Here is a 14,997-nt window from a genome sequence, read left to right on the forward strand (position 1 = left end):
TATAAGATGCAGATGACATTATAACACTATGCAAAACAGACTTACAGCAGTGTGTTAATGAGGACAGCAGCCAGCCACGAGTTGAATAAAAAGGTTTAAACAGCATGACCGTTATCTGAAGCAATGAATAGTGGATTTCACTGATTAAATACTATAAAGTCTGACATTATTATATGCTTTTAAATTAGTTAATTGATGAAGACAAATGACAAAGTCAAGAGCATTAATACTTAATTTTAAAAGTCAGTACGTCCTGTTCATAGTTACTTTCTTTTCCTCCCATGACCCCAGCAGGTTTTAACAAAGTTAAATATTAAAAGTTCAGTGGGAAATATTTAAAAGAAACTTTGTGTGTTGAGTTTTTAATACAGTGTTTAAATCTGTGAATGAATCAGCTACATACAAACAACAGAACACAGGTTCTGTGTAATCAGTCTTTATTGTCAGCTCACCTGTTCGTTCAGTCATAGTTTAAACAGGTGTGCATAAGCGCGTCTCTGCAGGGAGTGAAGGGAAACTGTCAAGTGGTGGAAGAAAAGGTCGAGCTGATCTTCAATAGGTGATGTTCTGTTAAAGCTGCTTCACTTGTGTGTATGTACACAGCTGCATTTTAATGTCAGCACAAACTACAATTTTTATCTTTTCTAGTTAATATTAATATAATATATATATGAGGAGCCTCATGTCTAAGATTTTAATTGGCAACAACTGTTTCTCTGTAAATTCTTTCGCACACGTCAATGAATTTACTTAAAACTTTTTTTTTAGTAAGTAAATGAACCAGTTTGTATGTATGTTGTATCATGACAGAAGCAGAAATAATAAATGACCTGTATCAATAAATAAATGCATTTAGATCAAAATGCTAAACATTAACAAACACTAACAAGCGCTGAAAATTTCCAACTTTCAACCAAACTACAGCAGAGTCTCACTGAGGTCTGCAGAAATAATATCCACCTGCTGAAGGGCTAACAAGCTAACGGGCACTGAGTCTGTCTGTCTGAGGAGCACGAACAAACCTATTGAGCTGTTAAACTGTCGGTCTCTTTGGTGTTTTTTGGCTACAAGCTGAATTTTGTTATGGAGAGCAGAGTGACTTTAAATCACAGTTAAAATGTGTTGCTTCCATGTATATAACTGACAGTTTGGTGAGATATAAAAAAGCTGAACTTTCAACCAAACTACAGCAGAGTCTCACTGAGGTCTGCAGAAATAATATCCACCTGCTGAAGGGCTAACAGGCTCGCAAGCTAACGGGCTAACAAGCTAACAAGCTAACAGACACTGAGTCTGTCTGTCTGAGGAGCACGAACAAACCTTTTGAGCTGTTAAACTATCTGTTGGTCTCTTTGGTGTTTTGTGGGGTAAAAGCTGAATTTTGTGACAGAGAGCAGGGTGACTTAAAATCACAGTTATGTGCATTGCTTCCGTGTTTATGACTTTGGACAGTGACAGACTTTAGATTGCAAGGCTCCGACTTCTACTCTTGTCAGTACATTGGTAATGTGATCCCACCTTCCCTTAATACGTTGGTTAGACATGAATTACTGGCTCATGATTAAGAGGGATCATTACTTTTTGTTGGAAATATAAACAGTTCATAAGAACAGCCTGCTTTATGTACCAAACCTTTTCTTCTGTCACTTCATGTGAAGTTGCTTCAATCTCTTGTTGCACTTTTATGAATCTGTTGTCTTTCGTGATGCGCTTGCATTTCATGTTTCAGGGTTGTTGTTTTTGTTGGTTTTGTAAAAGTGTTTTATTAGTTGAAATGATGACTTTTTGAACTAAGAGAAAAGATGAGAAAATATAAAAGAGACCAGAAAACAGTTATTAAGGAACAATGCAAACAATAAAACTGGAAATGATAATGAATAAACATTTAACACTGCACTAATATAAACAACAGGACGTCCAGGTTGTCACGTCCTGCTGCACTGCTGAAGATGTTGAGGAGGTCCTGGATGAGGAGTGCTGAGTCCTTGCCTCCATGTGTCTGACACATATGATTTTTGTATAGTTGTTTAACCACAGTCCACAATACCAGGGATCAGCACGCCTGCCTGCCACCGAGCCCTGAATCCTGTCCCTGCTGGTGGTGGTTCCACAGGGCGCTGACTCCATGTTATCTATTTGGACTGAGCCCGACCAGGCCCCATGACCCAAGGCCCGACCACCAAACACTCGCTGGCAAGCTCCCTCTCCCAGATCTGGCTACTTGTCCATGTGTTAGGAAGCTCTCTGTTCGCAGGCTTCTTTCTAATTTTTTTCATTCTTTGGCGGTGAGACTCTTTGGAGGTCGCCCCTCTGACCTCTGAGCCACCTCAACAGTTCTGTTCTGGGGATCAGTGGTCTGGCAAAATGTCTGTTTTGAAGGGCGGTGGAAACTGTGGCCCATCTGCCTCATCCACATCTGGCCACATAATGTGATAAAGATGTAAAAAAAAAAAAAAAATTGAATATAAAAATATATAAGAATGACTCAACTAAAATGTCTGTCAGTCTCCCTCTTGTTGAGCTCCAAATATTCTTCTTACCTCCTGCCTCAATTCCTCCACGGATTTTTCGCCGACCGACGTGCAGTAGGTCACCCCATATAGCTGAGTGTGGCTGGTCTCTAGTCTTTTGGGCTGGCCACACTTCTTGCAGACATACTGCGACATTGCCAGGCGAGTTTTGCTCCCCGGTAGCAGCCCCTGCCCTGCAGCTGCCTTCCTCTTCCTGTATGCCGTCATCCTTGACTTTTTCGTAGTCGTAGGAGGAGGAGGTAACCGGATAAAAACCTAAGAGGGCCGTGGTTCTTCTCTTCCTCAGACTAGATGACGAGGGGCGGGGCTGAGGTTGTGGTGGTGCAGGAGAAGATGCTGTAAGCAACAGAAAAAGAAAAGCATTGCATTATATTTATCTTACTTGACACATCACATACTAAGATAATAGAATAGTAGATGAGGTGTTGGAGGAGGAGGTGGAGGTTGCAGCGCTGCTGGGTTGAGAAAGTGTTGCTGAAGGGGACCGGAAGGTGGAGGAGGTCTGAGACGATGTCACCGTGGCAGCACCTGAGGAGGTGGTGGCAGCTGAAGCAGCAGAGGTGGTGACGGTCTGCCTCTGCTCCTGGTCCCTCCTGACCACATACTGCATAAGCTGCGCCAGTCGTGAGTTGGGCTTATTTGGAGTCTGCTGCCAAGCCCAGTTCCTGTAGCTGAGAGTTTGAAACAAAACTTTGACTTAACATCATGTTACCTGTGTCTGCACACCTTTCGTAATGTAAAACTACTTTACACATTGCCTTCCCTGCTGGTCTCTGCGTCCACGGTCTCATAAAACTGCCGGTACGTCCCTGTGCAGTATTTACCAAAGCCCACCCTCCGGTCACCCTCTGCCTCAGTGCCCATGCTCCTTTTGTCTGCTATGGCGGCTGCCATAGCAGGAAAGTGGCGGGCATACACCAGCAGCCGGTCTTTGTTGGACACGAGTGGGGTGCTGCCATCTCCCCACTCAGTCTCTGCGTCGTGGCTGGCCAGCAGAGCGGCTGCATAGCCAGTGTCGTGGGTCAGCAGCCACTGGAAGGTCTGGCCCCGGTAATGACCAAACAAGACCTCCATCTGACTGAGGACTTGCCTGCAGTGAGCCGGGTCCCTCCCCAGGGCTGAGACCCTTGCTTTAGCATCAGCCTCTGCCCTCTGCTCCGTCATTGGCTGTGTGGCTGTGGTCTGCTCTGATCTGTTTTGCTGGACCACCTGAACAGCTTCAGGACTGGCCTGAAGCCGCAGCTGGGTGGTACCAGGCAGGAACACAAAATCTGGTGTAAAGCTCATTCTGAAAAAAGACAAGAGACTCCAAAGACGTGGAGTCCCTTGTGCAGCGATAAATTGGCAGGCTGACTCTGCTCTTTGTCAGCCTGCCAGTCTGCGTGTACAGCTGTATACCTGGTGGGTCCTGGATGCAGCTCAGGTGGCATGGCTACATACTCAGAATATCCTGGATCCGGAGAGCGTTCAGCAATGGGAATTCCATCATGGACTCTGCCGGTTTGCCGAAGGTGTTGAGGAGATCCTGGATGAGGAGAGCTGATTCCACTGTCCCACATGGCCGTCTGCGACAGTGGAGCCTCCACTCCTCTTTGGAGATCCTCCTGATGACCTTGGCCTCAGTCAGGCCAACCATCCTGCGCTTCCCCGCCAGCTTGGACCGCTTCATCTCAGTGAGACAGTAGGCATCACCAAGGTCCACCTCGAAGATGCAGTGAGACAGCTGCCTCATGAAGGTGGGGTACAGCTCATGGCTTTCGGTCGTGACACCGGATGCGAAGCGGTGTCAGATGTCCAGGTGCACCACGAGCTGTGTGATAAAAGAAAAATTATGTGGTTTAATTTTCTTAAAATGATTATTTCACGTGATGTTTTATAGATAGTAAATACAGTATGATGTAATCATGTTGAATAAAGTCCTGGCTTTGGTCTGTGATAAATATTTTTACATGAGATAATTAATGTTGTAATTTCACTGTTTTCAGTATTAGTATGAACACTTGGTTTCATACCAGAAACAAGGCAGCTGTCTTGGCTGCAGCAGTCACGGTCCACGTAGATGATACATAGCCTACCCCAGCGAGTCGGTACTGCCTCAACAATCAACCTGGGCCCGATCTTCGTTCTACCTTGTGAGGCCCTCCAACAGATACTTTTGAAAGTAGCAGCTGCTGGCTGCTGTGCCTGCAACACAATTAGATTATAGAGAGAAAAGTTGGACTGTCTGTTAAGCAAATTGACCGTCTGGTACATTAAAGTTTTTTAAATCTGAAACTGATTTTTGCCTTTTATCTGGAATTATATTTAATCTATAGCGCTATGGTGATACAGAGCAACAGTAAGTGCCATCATTCAATCATTTTCAGGCATGCTGAAAAGCTTCATTTGTGGTCTCTAGTGCCACCTACACTGACACTCAGGGAAGTGTAGATCCAGATGAGATCAAACAAATATTGAACTGGCAGCAGCTCATGGTTACCTGAAGTTACAGGGACAGAGGCACATAAACTGACCCTGTGGTTAATGTTTTCCCCTTGAATTAATATTACAAGGAAGGTGTGAAGATACACGTTCATTTTCTGTGTAATTTGGTATTGTCATTTATAAAGAAGGGCTTAATCCTATAAATATAATAAATATAATTCAGTAAACCAGAAGGAGAAGCTGTGTTAGATTATTAATGTTACATCAAGCCATTTAAACTGTTGTGTGTTTAATATTTTGAGCTGCTCACGTTGTTTTTGTGGGATTTTATTGTTGAATGCAGAGGTGTTTTTTTACTGCATGTTCAGTGCAAATATATAAATAAATGTAAAATCTCTGAATAAAGGACTGAAGAGGAGATTCTAATGATCAGCGAACAAAAACAAGCCAACGCGTCAGATAAACCGTGATGTAGATGAGGGAGGAGACTCTGAGGAGTTTGCTGACACGATGAGTTCTCATATTTCCGACAGCAGTGAAAGCAACATTGGCTGCAGCGCTGCGGTCAGACAGACAAGCAGACAGACAGACAGACAGACACCACGGACACATCAGACGGTGCAGCTCAGCTCTGTGGTCCCTGTTCCTTCCATCAGATTAATAGACGGTAGATTAACGGGTCGCCGGTATGAACACGGAGGAGACCAACGTGGATCTGAGGGATGCTGAGACAAAGGATGCTGAACCGAAGGAGGCGGCGGATCCCGCTCCGGTCCCCTCGGATGCTGATGCGACGGAGGCCGATGTGAGTGAGGCGGATCTGGACCAGGAGGAGCAGGAGAGGATACCGATGACCGGAGGAGGAGGAGACCGGACCGAGGAGCCTCCGTCTGCCGGCGGAGAGGAGGCGGCGGCGGAGAAGAACGGCTCCGTGAAGCTGAAGATCCCCGATGAAGAGGAGGAGGAGGTGACATTCACCGGGCTGAGCAAGGAGGAGCTGCTCAGGGTGGCCGGGACACCTGGGTGAGGAGGAGGAGGAGGCCTGGACACACACACACACACACACACACACACACACACACACACACTGTACACACAGACAGATATTGATCATATAGATTTTGACGTCACAGTCAGGACTCAGTCACAGATGTATTTCACTGCAGACCTGAGATCAGCTGTTCAGACAGGGTGTGGCTCTGCATGGAGAACAACATCAGTTAATATGTGGCGTATATATAAATATATAATATGTGGCGTATATATAAATATAAATATAAATATATAAATATAAATATATGAAGAACATCAATACATCAGCTGATTTTCCTGCAATCCTGTTTTCTAATCTTCCTCCATTTGTCCTCCTGTTTCTGGGTGTCCCTGTCCTCCTCTTCCTCTGTGTGTCCTCATCTTCCTCCATGTGTCCTCGTCTTCCTCCATGTGTCCTCGCCTTCCTCCATGTGTCCTCGGCCTTCCTCCATGTGTCCTCTTCTTCCTCCACGTGTCCTCATTCTCCTCCATGTGTCCTCATCTTCTTCCATGTTTACCTGTACCCCACCATGTGTCCTCGTCCTCCCGAATGCATCCTCTTCTTCCTCCATGTGTCTTGGACTTCCTCTATGTGTCCTTGTCTTCCTCCATGTGTCCTCATCCTCCCCTGTGTATCCTGGTGTTCCTCCATGTTTCTTTGTCCTCCTCCACGTGTCCTCGTCCTCCCTATGTCCTCATCCTTCATGTATCCTCCTCCTCCTTCATGTGTCCCCGTCTTCCTCCATGTGTCCTCCTTGTCCTCCATGTGTCCCCATCCTCCTCCACGTTTGCTCATCCTCATCCATATGTCCCCGTCTTCCTCCATGTGTCCTCCTCCTCGTCCTCTGTGTGTCCCCAGCTGGGTGAGGACCCGCTGGGCGCTGCTGGTGGTGTTCTGGCTGGGCTGGTTGGGGATGTTGGCTGGAGCCGTCCTCATCATCCTTCGGGCTCCTCGCTGCAGAGACCTGCCTGAAACCAACTGGTGGAACAACGGCCCGCTGTACCAGATTGGGAGCATCCAGGCCTTCACCGACACCCACGACCTGAAGGGTGAGAACAAGGCATTCTGGGAGATTCAGAGAGAGAGCCGGACAGCAGTTTGAATTCGAATATATATTTAATAAAGAGAGATCATTTTTATGAGGAAAAACAGCAGCCAAGCTTTTATCTGAGAGTCAGTGAACCTCAGTCAGTATTTTGTGCTGACTGACCACAGACCTGCTGACATTTAGCAGAAGTCTGAACTTTACTCTGAATGAGCAGAAGCAGAAGTCACAGAGCTGGTTCGCACATTTTACTGTCACGCGACGCAGCGGAGGAAACACCACCTCCAGAGAGCTGAGGTCAGCTCCTTTGTTTCCGTCTGTGTTTAAAAATAAATGAGGATTGAGGCGAATCAGAGTCAGAACTCTTCCTCCTTTTCTTCACACTGTCCAGAACAAACGTCCATAAATCCAGTTAGAAATCACAGAAAAAGAGGCTGCAGGAGGTGCCTGAGAATCATCATGTTTCTAAGTTTCCTTCAGTGTCAGACTGATCCAGTGATCCAGGGGTTAACAGCAAACAGCAGCTGCTCACACAGTTCATCACACTGTGAATTGAAATAACTCTCTGTAAGGAGAGCAGCATCATGACCTGCAGCTGACTTTATAATAAACATCTGGTGAACTTTAGGGTCGTTCTCTGCTGACATTGTTTCCTGTTGTCATATCAGCTCCCAAACAGGCAGCGCTGGAATGTAACTCAACATTTACTCTAGCTACAAATCTGAGGTACTTTAATGGAGTGTTTTATTTTACGTTTACTCCACTTGATTTCAGAGGGAATTGTGCTTTTTAATGCACCACATTTATCTGACAGTTACTTCACAAGATCTTTGCAACAAAAAACAACAACACGAGTTTTATATTTAGTTATTTTGTCATAAATTAATCTACCCAACAGCTGTAAGGAAATACAGCTGGAAGCAGTAATCTGTAATCAATTAGCAAATTAACAGAAAATTAATTGGCAACTATTCTGATAAACATTTATGTCACAATTTTTATTTATTTTTTAATTACATTTTTTTTCTTTCTTTTTTTAGACTTAATTTTTTTTTTTTTTTTTTTTAGACTTTTCTGCATCAGGAACTTTTTTTTTTATCTTTTCACCTTTTTATACTTTTAAGTACATTTTCACAATTTCCCCTCAGGGATCAATTTAATATTTCTGATTCTTTCTTCATTCTGATAATACCTACGTATTTTTATTTAAGTATCATTTTCAATGCAGGACTTTTTTCCCCAACCTTGTTTATTAGTTTTCACATTATAAAAACGTGTATTCAAAAGTACAGGAAAACATTTTTTAACCCCCCGGAGACAAACAGACAGGTACAGTCTAGTATGAGACAATGATTTGCCCCCGTAATAAAAAACAGAAACAACTGTACAAGATTAGATTTCGATCAAAAGTCGATCGTAGATGTTGAAAACAAACAGGACTCCAACTTCACAGCTGTTCAAGCAGATACGTAATAAAAGGTTACCGTTCACTGCTGAAATTGTTCTGAGATCCTTGTAGAGCAGACGCTAGTTACCTTAGTAAACCTTCTGGCATCCATCTGAGCATCTGAGAGAGACTAAAATTCCTCCTCCTCCTCCTCCTCCTCCTCCTCCTCTTCTTCTGCAGGTCTGGAGCAGAAGATCAACAATCTGGCTCAGCTGAAGATTAAAGGTCTGGTGGTCGGTCCGATCCACGTCGCTCCAGCAGACGACGCCATGAATCTGAGATTCGAGGAGATTTCCTCTGAGGCCGGAAACCTGGAGCAGTTTAAAGGCCTCGTCCAGGCCGCTCATAAGAAGGGTGAGGACACATGTCATTAAAATGATAGAACATATCAGGTTGATGAAACAGACAGTTATCAGGCTGATTCTCTCTGATTATTGGTTGAAAAATACCAAAGTTTCCCTTTAAATATTCTGTATAAGTAATGTGATGTTCTCCACCATTAACTCCTTAAAGTAACTATATGTAGTTTTGGTATTATTGAGGAGAAATAAATGTAAATGTGAGGTTATTCTGAGGAATATTTGGTTTATATCGACATCACAGGACTAAATGATCTGCAAAAAATGCCACTTTGCTTCTTACAATGTCGCCATAAAACTGACATTTCACAGTTCATTATGTGTCTTATTCAAAGCCTTAAAAACAAATATCTAAAGTATTAAATTATTTGAACATTTATGAGTTTTGAGACAGAAACCTGTCCTCTCCTCTTGATGGTTAACATCTAATATTAAATCAGACATTTCACATTGAAATGTGCAGGAAAAGAAAAGAGGAACGTGTCAAAAGTCCCGGTACCTCAAACACACCATGATATAAGTACAGTCAGACAGATGTGTGTCGTTTACATGTCGTGTGTCTCTGCAGGTATTTCTGTGGTTTTGGATCTGACTCCAAACTACCAGGGATCATCTGGACCCTGGTTCTCCAACATCAGTGTGACCAACGTGGCTGAGAGACTGAAGGTGAATACAGACAGACAGGTGTTTGCAGGTGTCCTAGAAATGACAGGTCAAGTGATGAATGTAGAAGCTCACAAAACAGAACTGATTTAAACTCTGTGTTGATGTGTGACACAGCAGGGTGCACTGTCGATGTCTCTAAACAGCTGTCTGTCTGTCTGTCTGTCCTCAGTCCGCTCTGGTGTTCTGGATGAATGAAGGCGTAGACGGCGTGCAGCTGTCGGGGGTGGAGCGTGTGGCCAGCGTGGTGCCGTCTCTGTGGACCGACATTCGAGCCATCGTCCAGAACGTGACGGAGGAGCACCCCAACAGGAAGTTAGTATCCAAACTGTCAAACTGGGACCACTGGGACCACTCAGACTGTCCTCATACTAAGTTCTGTCCTTAACATAAAGAGTTCAGGCTTTTAGATGACAAGAAATAAAATATTGCAGAACAAATTCAGCTTCTCCTCCACATCTGACAAATCCACTTTTCCTTAGAACTAAAAAATGAACCCAGTTTTTTCTCTCTAGAGTTGTATCAAGACAAATCTGGCAGGCATGGGATGAGCTGTGGCTTAATAAACTGTCCCATGTTCATCTTCTTTACTGGTGTGGAAATCAGAGAAATGTCACACTGTAGAAAAGACAGACCTGCACACAGAGCAACAAAAGATTCAGACTGAAGTCTGGATTTCAAAAATCAGGGCAGAACGTGTGGTGGTGTGTCTTTGTCACTCTGCAGTTACACCTCCAAAACACTAGTCGGCAGCGGAGTTTCTGTGAAGTGCTGTAAAGTTTAGTTGATTCTAAACACAAATTAAACGCACATTAAACACACATTAAACACACATTAAACATGGCTTAATAGAGACAACTTCAAACACAAGAACACAAATCAGCTTCACGAGACAACTTCAAACACAAGAACACAAATCAGCTTCACTGTAACTCGCAGCATTCACAGACAAACACTCGTCTTTATCTGGACACATTTTCCCCACAAATACAACATGCTAACGTTATTAGCACAAGTCTATAGTATTTTACATTGTATAAATTAGCCTAGCAGCTAGCAGACTTTTCCTCTACTCATATGAAGCCAGGGACAACAGCAACATTTAACAAAGGTAACGTTACAATTTGGCTCCATTACAGTTCACAAGGTTCACTGACAAAACAACTGTCTTATACTAAACACGTTTTCCAAACAATTATGACGTGCTAACGTTATTAGCACAAGCCTATGGCATTTTACACTGTATAAATTAGCCTAGCGACTAGCAGAGGTTTCCTCTGCCCATATGAAGCCAGGATAAATCACACACAAGACTTAAAATGCTATTTTTGTGGAGGCTTTATTGTCTTCACAATTTATTGTTTCTTATCTGTGAAGTTAAAGTAAATTAAAGCTTTGTTTCCACTGAGGGAAATGGTTTCAGCTTACAGAAACAGACAGGAGGTCTGCATCATTGTAACGTGTAGTTATATTTCTGGGGAGGTGCACGTGAGGCTACGGTGTAGGTTGTGCGTCTATTTGATGCAGAAGTGTAAATCTCACATCTTACATCTGTAAGACGTCAGTCTACTGCGAGTCGTCCTTTGCTAAATTATATCATGAAATATCTAAAATGTTTGTGCAGCTTCCAAAAAACATTTATTTGCAAAGTAATTCATCATAATTAATATGTAGTGTTTTCTGTTATATAGAGGCAGATCAGACATGGATTAATATTTACAGACTTAATGTTTTACCTCCCCCAAAAAGATGCAGAAATGTTCTGATCTTTTTTTCTTCGTTTTTACATCTGACATCAGTTTGTTCAGATCCAACACGTCCTCTCCGGAGAAAAGATGAGATGTGTGAATAAATTTAAAATGAGCCTCTTTGATTTTGTTACAAGTAAATAAAAAATGTATTCTGCTGCATAAACAAATAAAAGACTTCATCTGAGGCAGGGACTGATTATTAAACGGGCCTACCTCAAAATCACACTTCAAAACTGTGAACTGTGTTTTTAAAAAAGAAATCTGGATTTGTCTGAATAAAGTCTCGATGTGTTCTCCAGGGTCTTGATCGGCGTCACAGAACGTTCCTCAGCTGAAGACGTGTCCACCCTCCTCTCCTCCACCGGTGTCGACCTGCTGATCTCCAGGGTCCTCCGCTCCGGCAGCCCGGACGCTGCGGAGCATGCTCAGTCCATCCAGCTCCTGTATTCATCCCACAACCAGAGCAAGCTGGCCTGGAGCCTGGGGGGGCGGGCTGAGGGGCACCTGGCCTCGCTGGTGGGACCGGCTCTGGTCAAACTGCACCAGCTGCTGCTGCTCACACTGCCCGGGGTGCCTTTCATCAACTACGGGGATGAGATCGGCCTGATGGACAAGGTGAGGGAGCGTCCCTGTCAGTCCACAGAGACGGATTTATATTGTTGAATTAATGCGTGGAGTCTGGGTCACAGCATCTTCCATGTTTTGTGAAAGAAAAATGAAATATTACATTGCTCTCTGCTGCCATGTCATTCTTCATTTCACCACTAGATGGAGCTAAATGCCTTTTCTTTTTAGGCACCAGTTCCTCTCTGGTATTCACACTTTTCTCCTTCAAGTGTGCAGAGTTTGCATCATGATGATATAAAAAAACCGACATACTGTGCAGCCCTGTCAATAATCCATAATCCCTCTCTGCATGAATCAAACATGATGATTGATTATTGATATGGACATTTAAACTTCTGTGTTAAAGGGCACCAAGTTTCCCATGATGCTTTGGGACTCTGACGAGCAGCTGAACAGGACACTGCAGGTAAACAAGCATCAAGTAAACATGAAGATTAAACTTCTTCTTCACACTTCTGTTCATATGCTGCAGCAGTATTGGTAAATATCCTGTACCGATCTCTCTGTGTGCAGGAGGAGCGGGCCGAGCGTCTGTCGTTTCACAGTTTTTTCCGCAGTGTGAGCGATCTTCGTGTTAAAGAGCGCTCCCTGCTGTTCGGAGACTTCTTCCTCCTCTCCAACTCCTCCTCTTCCCTGGCGTACCTGCGGGAGTGGGATCAGAGCGAGCGTTACCTGGCGGCCTTCAACTGGGCGGACGAGGCGGCGACGCTGCAGCTGAGCGGCGCACGGCTGCCTCAGCGAGCCACAGTCGCCTTCGGCACCAATAGCAGCGCCCTGCCTGCAGACAGCAGCGTGGACCTGATGGAGCTGCGGCTCGGCCCCGGGCAGGCCGCGCTCCTCAAGTTTCCCTACACTGGATAGACCTCAGGTTATTGTGATGTTATCACCAGACGATTAAAGCTCCATTCAGACTGGAGCTGCTCTCTGGCTTCAGGCCTAAAGAAACAGAACCACAGTCTGAGCGGAGCTTCAGTCAAATCATCTGGTTAACATGTTAAATAAATGTTTATTCTCTCACGACAGCAGGTGCGTCATGTTTACTGTAAGTGATGAATATTAATCTGACCATGTGATGGTGATGATGATGATGCAGCTGTCCTCTATCGTGTGCATTCTGTGAAAACAAAATAAAAAATGAAGGAAAGGCATTTTGAAGTTTGTCTTTTTTTGTCCGTCTGTAAAGCTAAATGTTAATGTTAATTTTTTATTTCAACACAAACAATTTTTCTTACTTTTGTATGTATCGAGGATTTGTTCTGATTCACCATTGTTGTTTTTATTTTTGCTCTTCTCTTACATAAGAGTAAATTTGACCAGTAGTTTTTTCACACAAAAACATTTCATGATCACAGCTTCTAAATCATGAGGACTTGTTGCTTTTCCATTTAGTTATTTTGATTGATTCACTTGATTTAAACTTTTCTGCATGGAATACTTTTACTTTCAACACATACATACATTTTCTTGATTGTACTGACATACTTTTACTCCAGTAACAATTTCAACGCTTTTACTAGTAAGTTTTAGTACTTTTAGTTAAACAAAGGATCTAAATTCTTCCATCACTGCTGCTGTGACATTTACAGCGTACAGGGTTTTTAATTTTCCTGTAACACCAGTACTGAAATCATGTTCATTTTGTTTAAGTTAATTTAACAGTACGTCTCCCTTAAAGGTTTTTTTGAGAAGAAAAAAACCCCCTCTTATATCCAACAGTTCATTTACTGATCTGTTACTTGACCTTGTTTGTATCTTAATTAAAACATTCAGGTCATTTAAGGTACAAATTAAAGTGTCGTTACCTGTGATGTTGTTCTGTATATTTTAAGGGTTTTTACACTTTAAAAATACTCAAGAAGTCATTTTTGATCAAGGTGAAAGTTGTGAGGTTTTAGATTTTAACCAACAGGCTGCAGATGACCCATTAAAAGTTTAATAAGGTGAAGGTCACATGACCAGCTCCACTGTCATATGATCAGTCAGCTGATCAGCCTGCACACTCAAACACATTTAAACTGAAAACAAGAAACATTTTAAAAATTGCCCGTCAGGTTAGCTAGCTTGAGCCGTGGGCTCAGTGGACTTACACGTTCTCTTTTCCTCCTTGATGGACAGATGCAAGTTGGTGAAAAAAGATTTCCGCACACTTGCATCTATTCAGTGTTCCACTTTATTTGTTAAGCTTTCAGTCTACTTGACCTTCATCAGAGCTTACAACTGGCAACAGTGAACAAGCAAGAAATTTGCAAGTTGAAATTAATGTGAAATTTGATGAATGGCTTTCGTGATGGCAGCGTTTGACAAATGAAACCACACACACTCCTGTGTGACGTACCTCAGGTGGGGATTGAACCCTGGTCTTTAGGTTGACAGTCACCGTCCTTCACCACTGGACCATCTCTGTCGCTGACTGACACTGAGAAGCAGAGACAAAGAAGATCAGTCTGAAGCTGCTCGAACTTCATCTACTGAGAAACAAAGAAAAAAGTTTACAGACTTTATGTTATATTATTGATTCTTTATTTAACCAGATAGATACAAAATCTCTCCTGACAGGGAGTCACACATTTAATAAAAGAATAGACATGAAACAGACAGGAATCCAAGGGTTAAAGCATCCTGGCCATTAATACCACTTTATTGCATATTGTTTTTTTTTCTTTAAAAAAGATAAAGTCCTGACAAGAGATTGTTACCCTTTTTAAATCCCTTAAACCATCCATATAGTTGATTAAAAAAAACCTTAATATTAAAGCCATAAAAAGCCAGAGCACCAATTAAAACCCTTTAATATTCTGCACATTTAAAGACATTTTAAACTCTATAAAACATCAGTGTGAGCTCCACCAGCAGCTCCTGACAGGTTCAAACTCCTCTGAGACAGTTCAGCTGAAATATGACTCACTTCCTGTTTGTAAAGTTGATCAAATGTTTTTACCGTTTTGTTTCAAAAGAAGAATCAAACATGTGTCACTGTGAGAACTTTTGTGCAGTTGAGACTGATTTCGTCCTCTGAGACACTTTGATGAGTGTCTTTATGAAACACAGTGATTCTTCAGGCTAATTAAAGACAGGCTTTTCACAATAAGAGTCTCCTTTATAAAACAGCCCTCTGAG

The 14,997-nt window shown here is 43.0% G+C and overlaps 2 protein-coding genes across 2 annotated transcripts in view; one reads left to right on the forward strand and one right to left on the reverse strand.

The window, feature by feature from the left end:
* Window positions 1-4,772, reverse strand: part of LOC126401127 (uncharacterized) — a 7,275-nt gene extending 2,503 nt beyond the window's left edge. Inside the window, exons 1-3 of the mRNA XM_050062230.1 lie at window positions 4,544-4,772; window positions 3,972-4,341; window positions 2,541-2,867 (exon numbers count right to left, since the gene is read on the reverse strand). Of these exons, the coding sequence (XP_049918187.1) occupies window positions 2,541-2,867; window positions 3,972-4,263 (619 nt within the window). The 5' untranslated portion in view covers window positions 4,264-4,341; window positions 4,544-4,772. The remainder of the gene's footprint in view (window positions 1-2,540; window positions 2,868-3,971; window positions 4,342-4,543) is intronic.
* Window positions 4,773-5,508: 736 nt separating this feature from the next.
* Window positions 5,509-13,024, forward strand: slc3a2b (solute carrier family 3 member 2b). Its single transcript, XM_050062296.1, has 8 exons — window positions 5,509-5,978; window positions 6,847-7,037; window positions 8,661-8,834; window positions 9,408-9,505; window positions 9,675-9,817; window positions 11,553-11,868; window positions 12,227-12,286; window positions 12,394-13,024. The coding sequence occupies exons 1-8, from the start codon at window positions 5,644-5,646 to the stop codon at window positions 12,739-12,741; spliced, it is 1,665 nt and encodes a 554-aa protein (XP_049918253.1). The 5' UTR covers window positions 5,509-5,643; the 3' UTR covers window positions 12,742-13,024.
* Window positions 13,025-14,997: the final 1,973 nt, after the last annotated feature.

This window comes from Epinephelus moara, chromosome 14 (assembly GCF_006386435.1).
Source record: "Epinephelus moara isolate mb chromosome 14, YSFRI_EMoa_1.0, whole genome shotgun sequence".
Lineage (NCBI taxonomy): Eukaryota > Metazoa > Chordata > Actinopteri > Perciformes > Serranidae > Epinephelus > Epinephelus moara.

What these genes read in the sequence shown, in the direction of transcription:
- slc3a2b (XM_050062296.1), top strand. Translation starts at nt 5,644, where the DNA reads ATGAACACGGAGGAGACCAACGTGGATCTGAGGGATGCTGAGACAAAG. An exon ending in AGGGTGGCCGGGACACCTGG is followed by an intron (nt 5,979 to 6,846) that starts GTGAGGAGGAGG and finishes GTGTGTCCCCAG; the next exon opens with CTGGGTGAGGACCCGCTGGG. An exon ending in AGCTGAACAGGACACTGCAG is followed by an intron (nt 12,287 to 12,393) that starts GTAAACAAGCAT and finishes CTCTGTGTGCAG; the next exon opens with GAGGAGCGGGCCGAGCGTCT.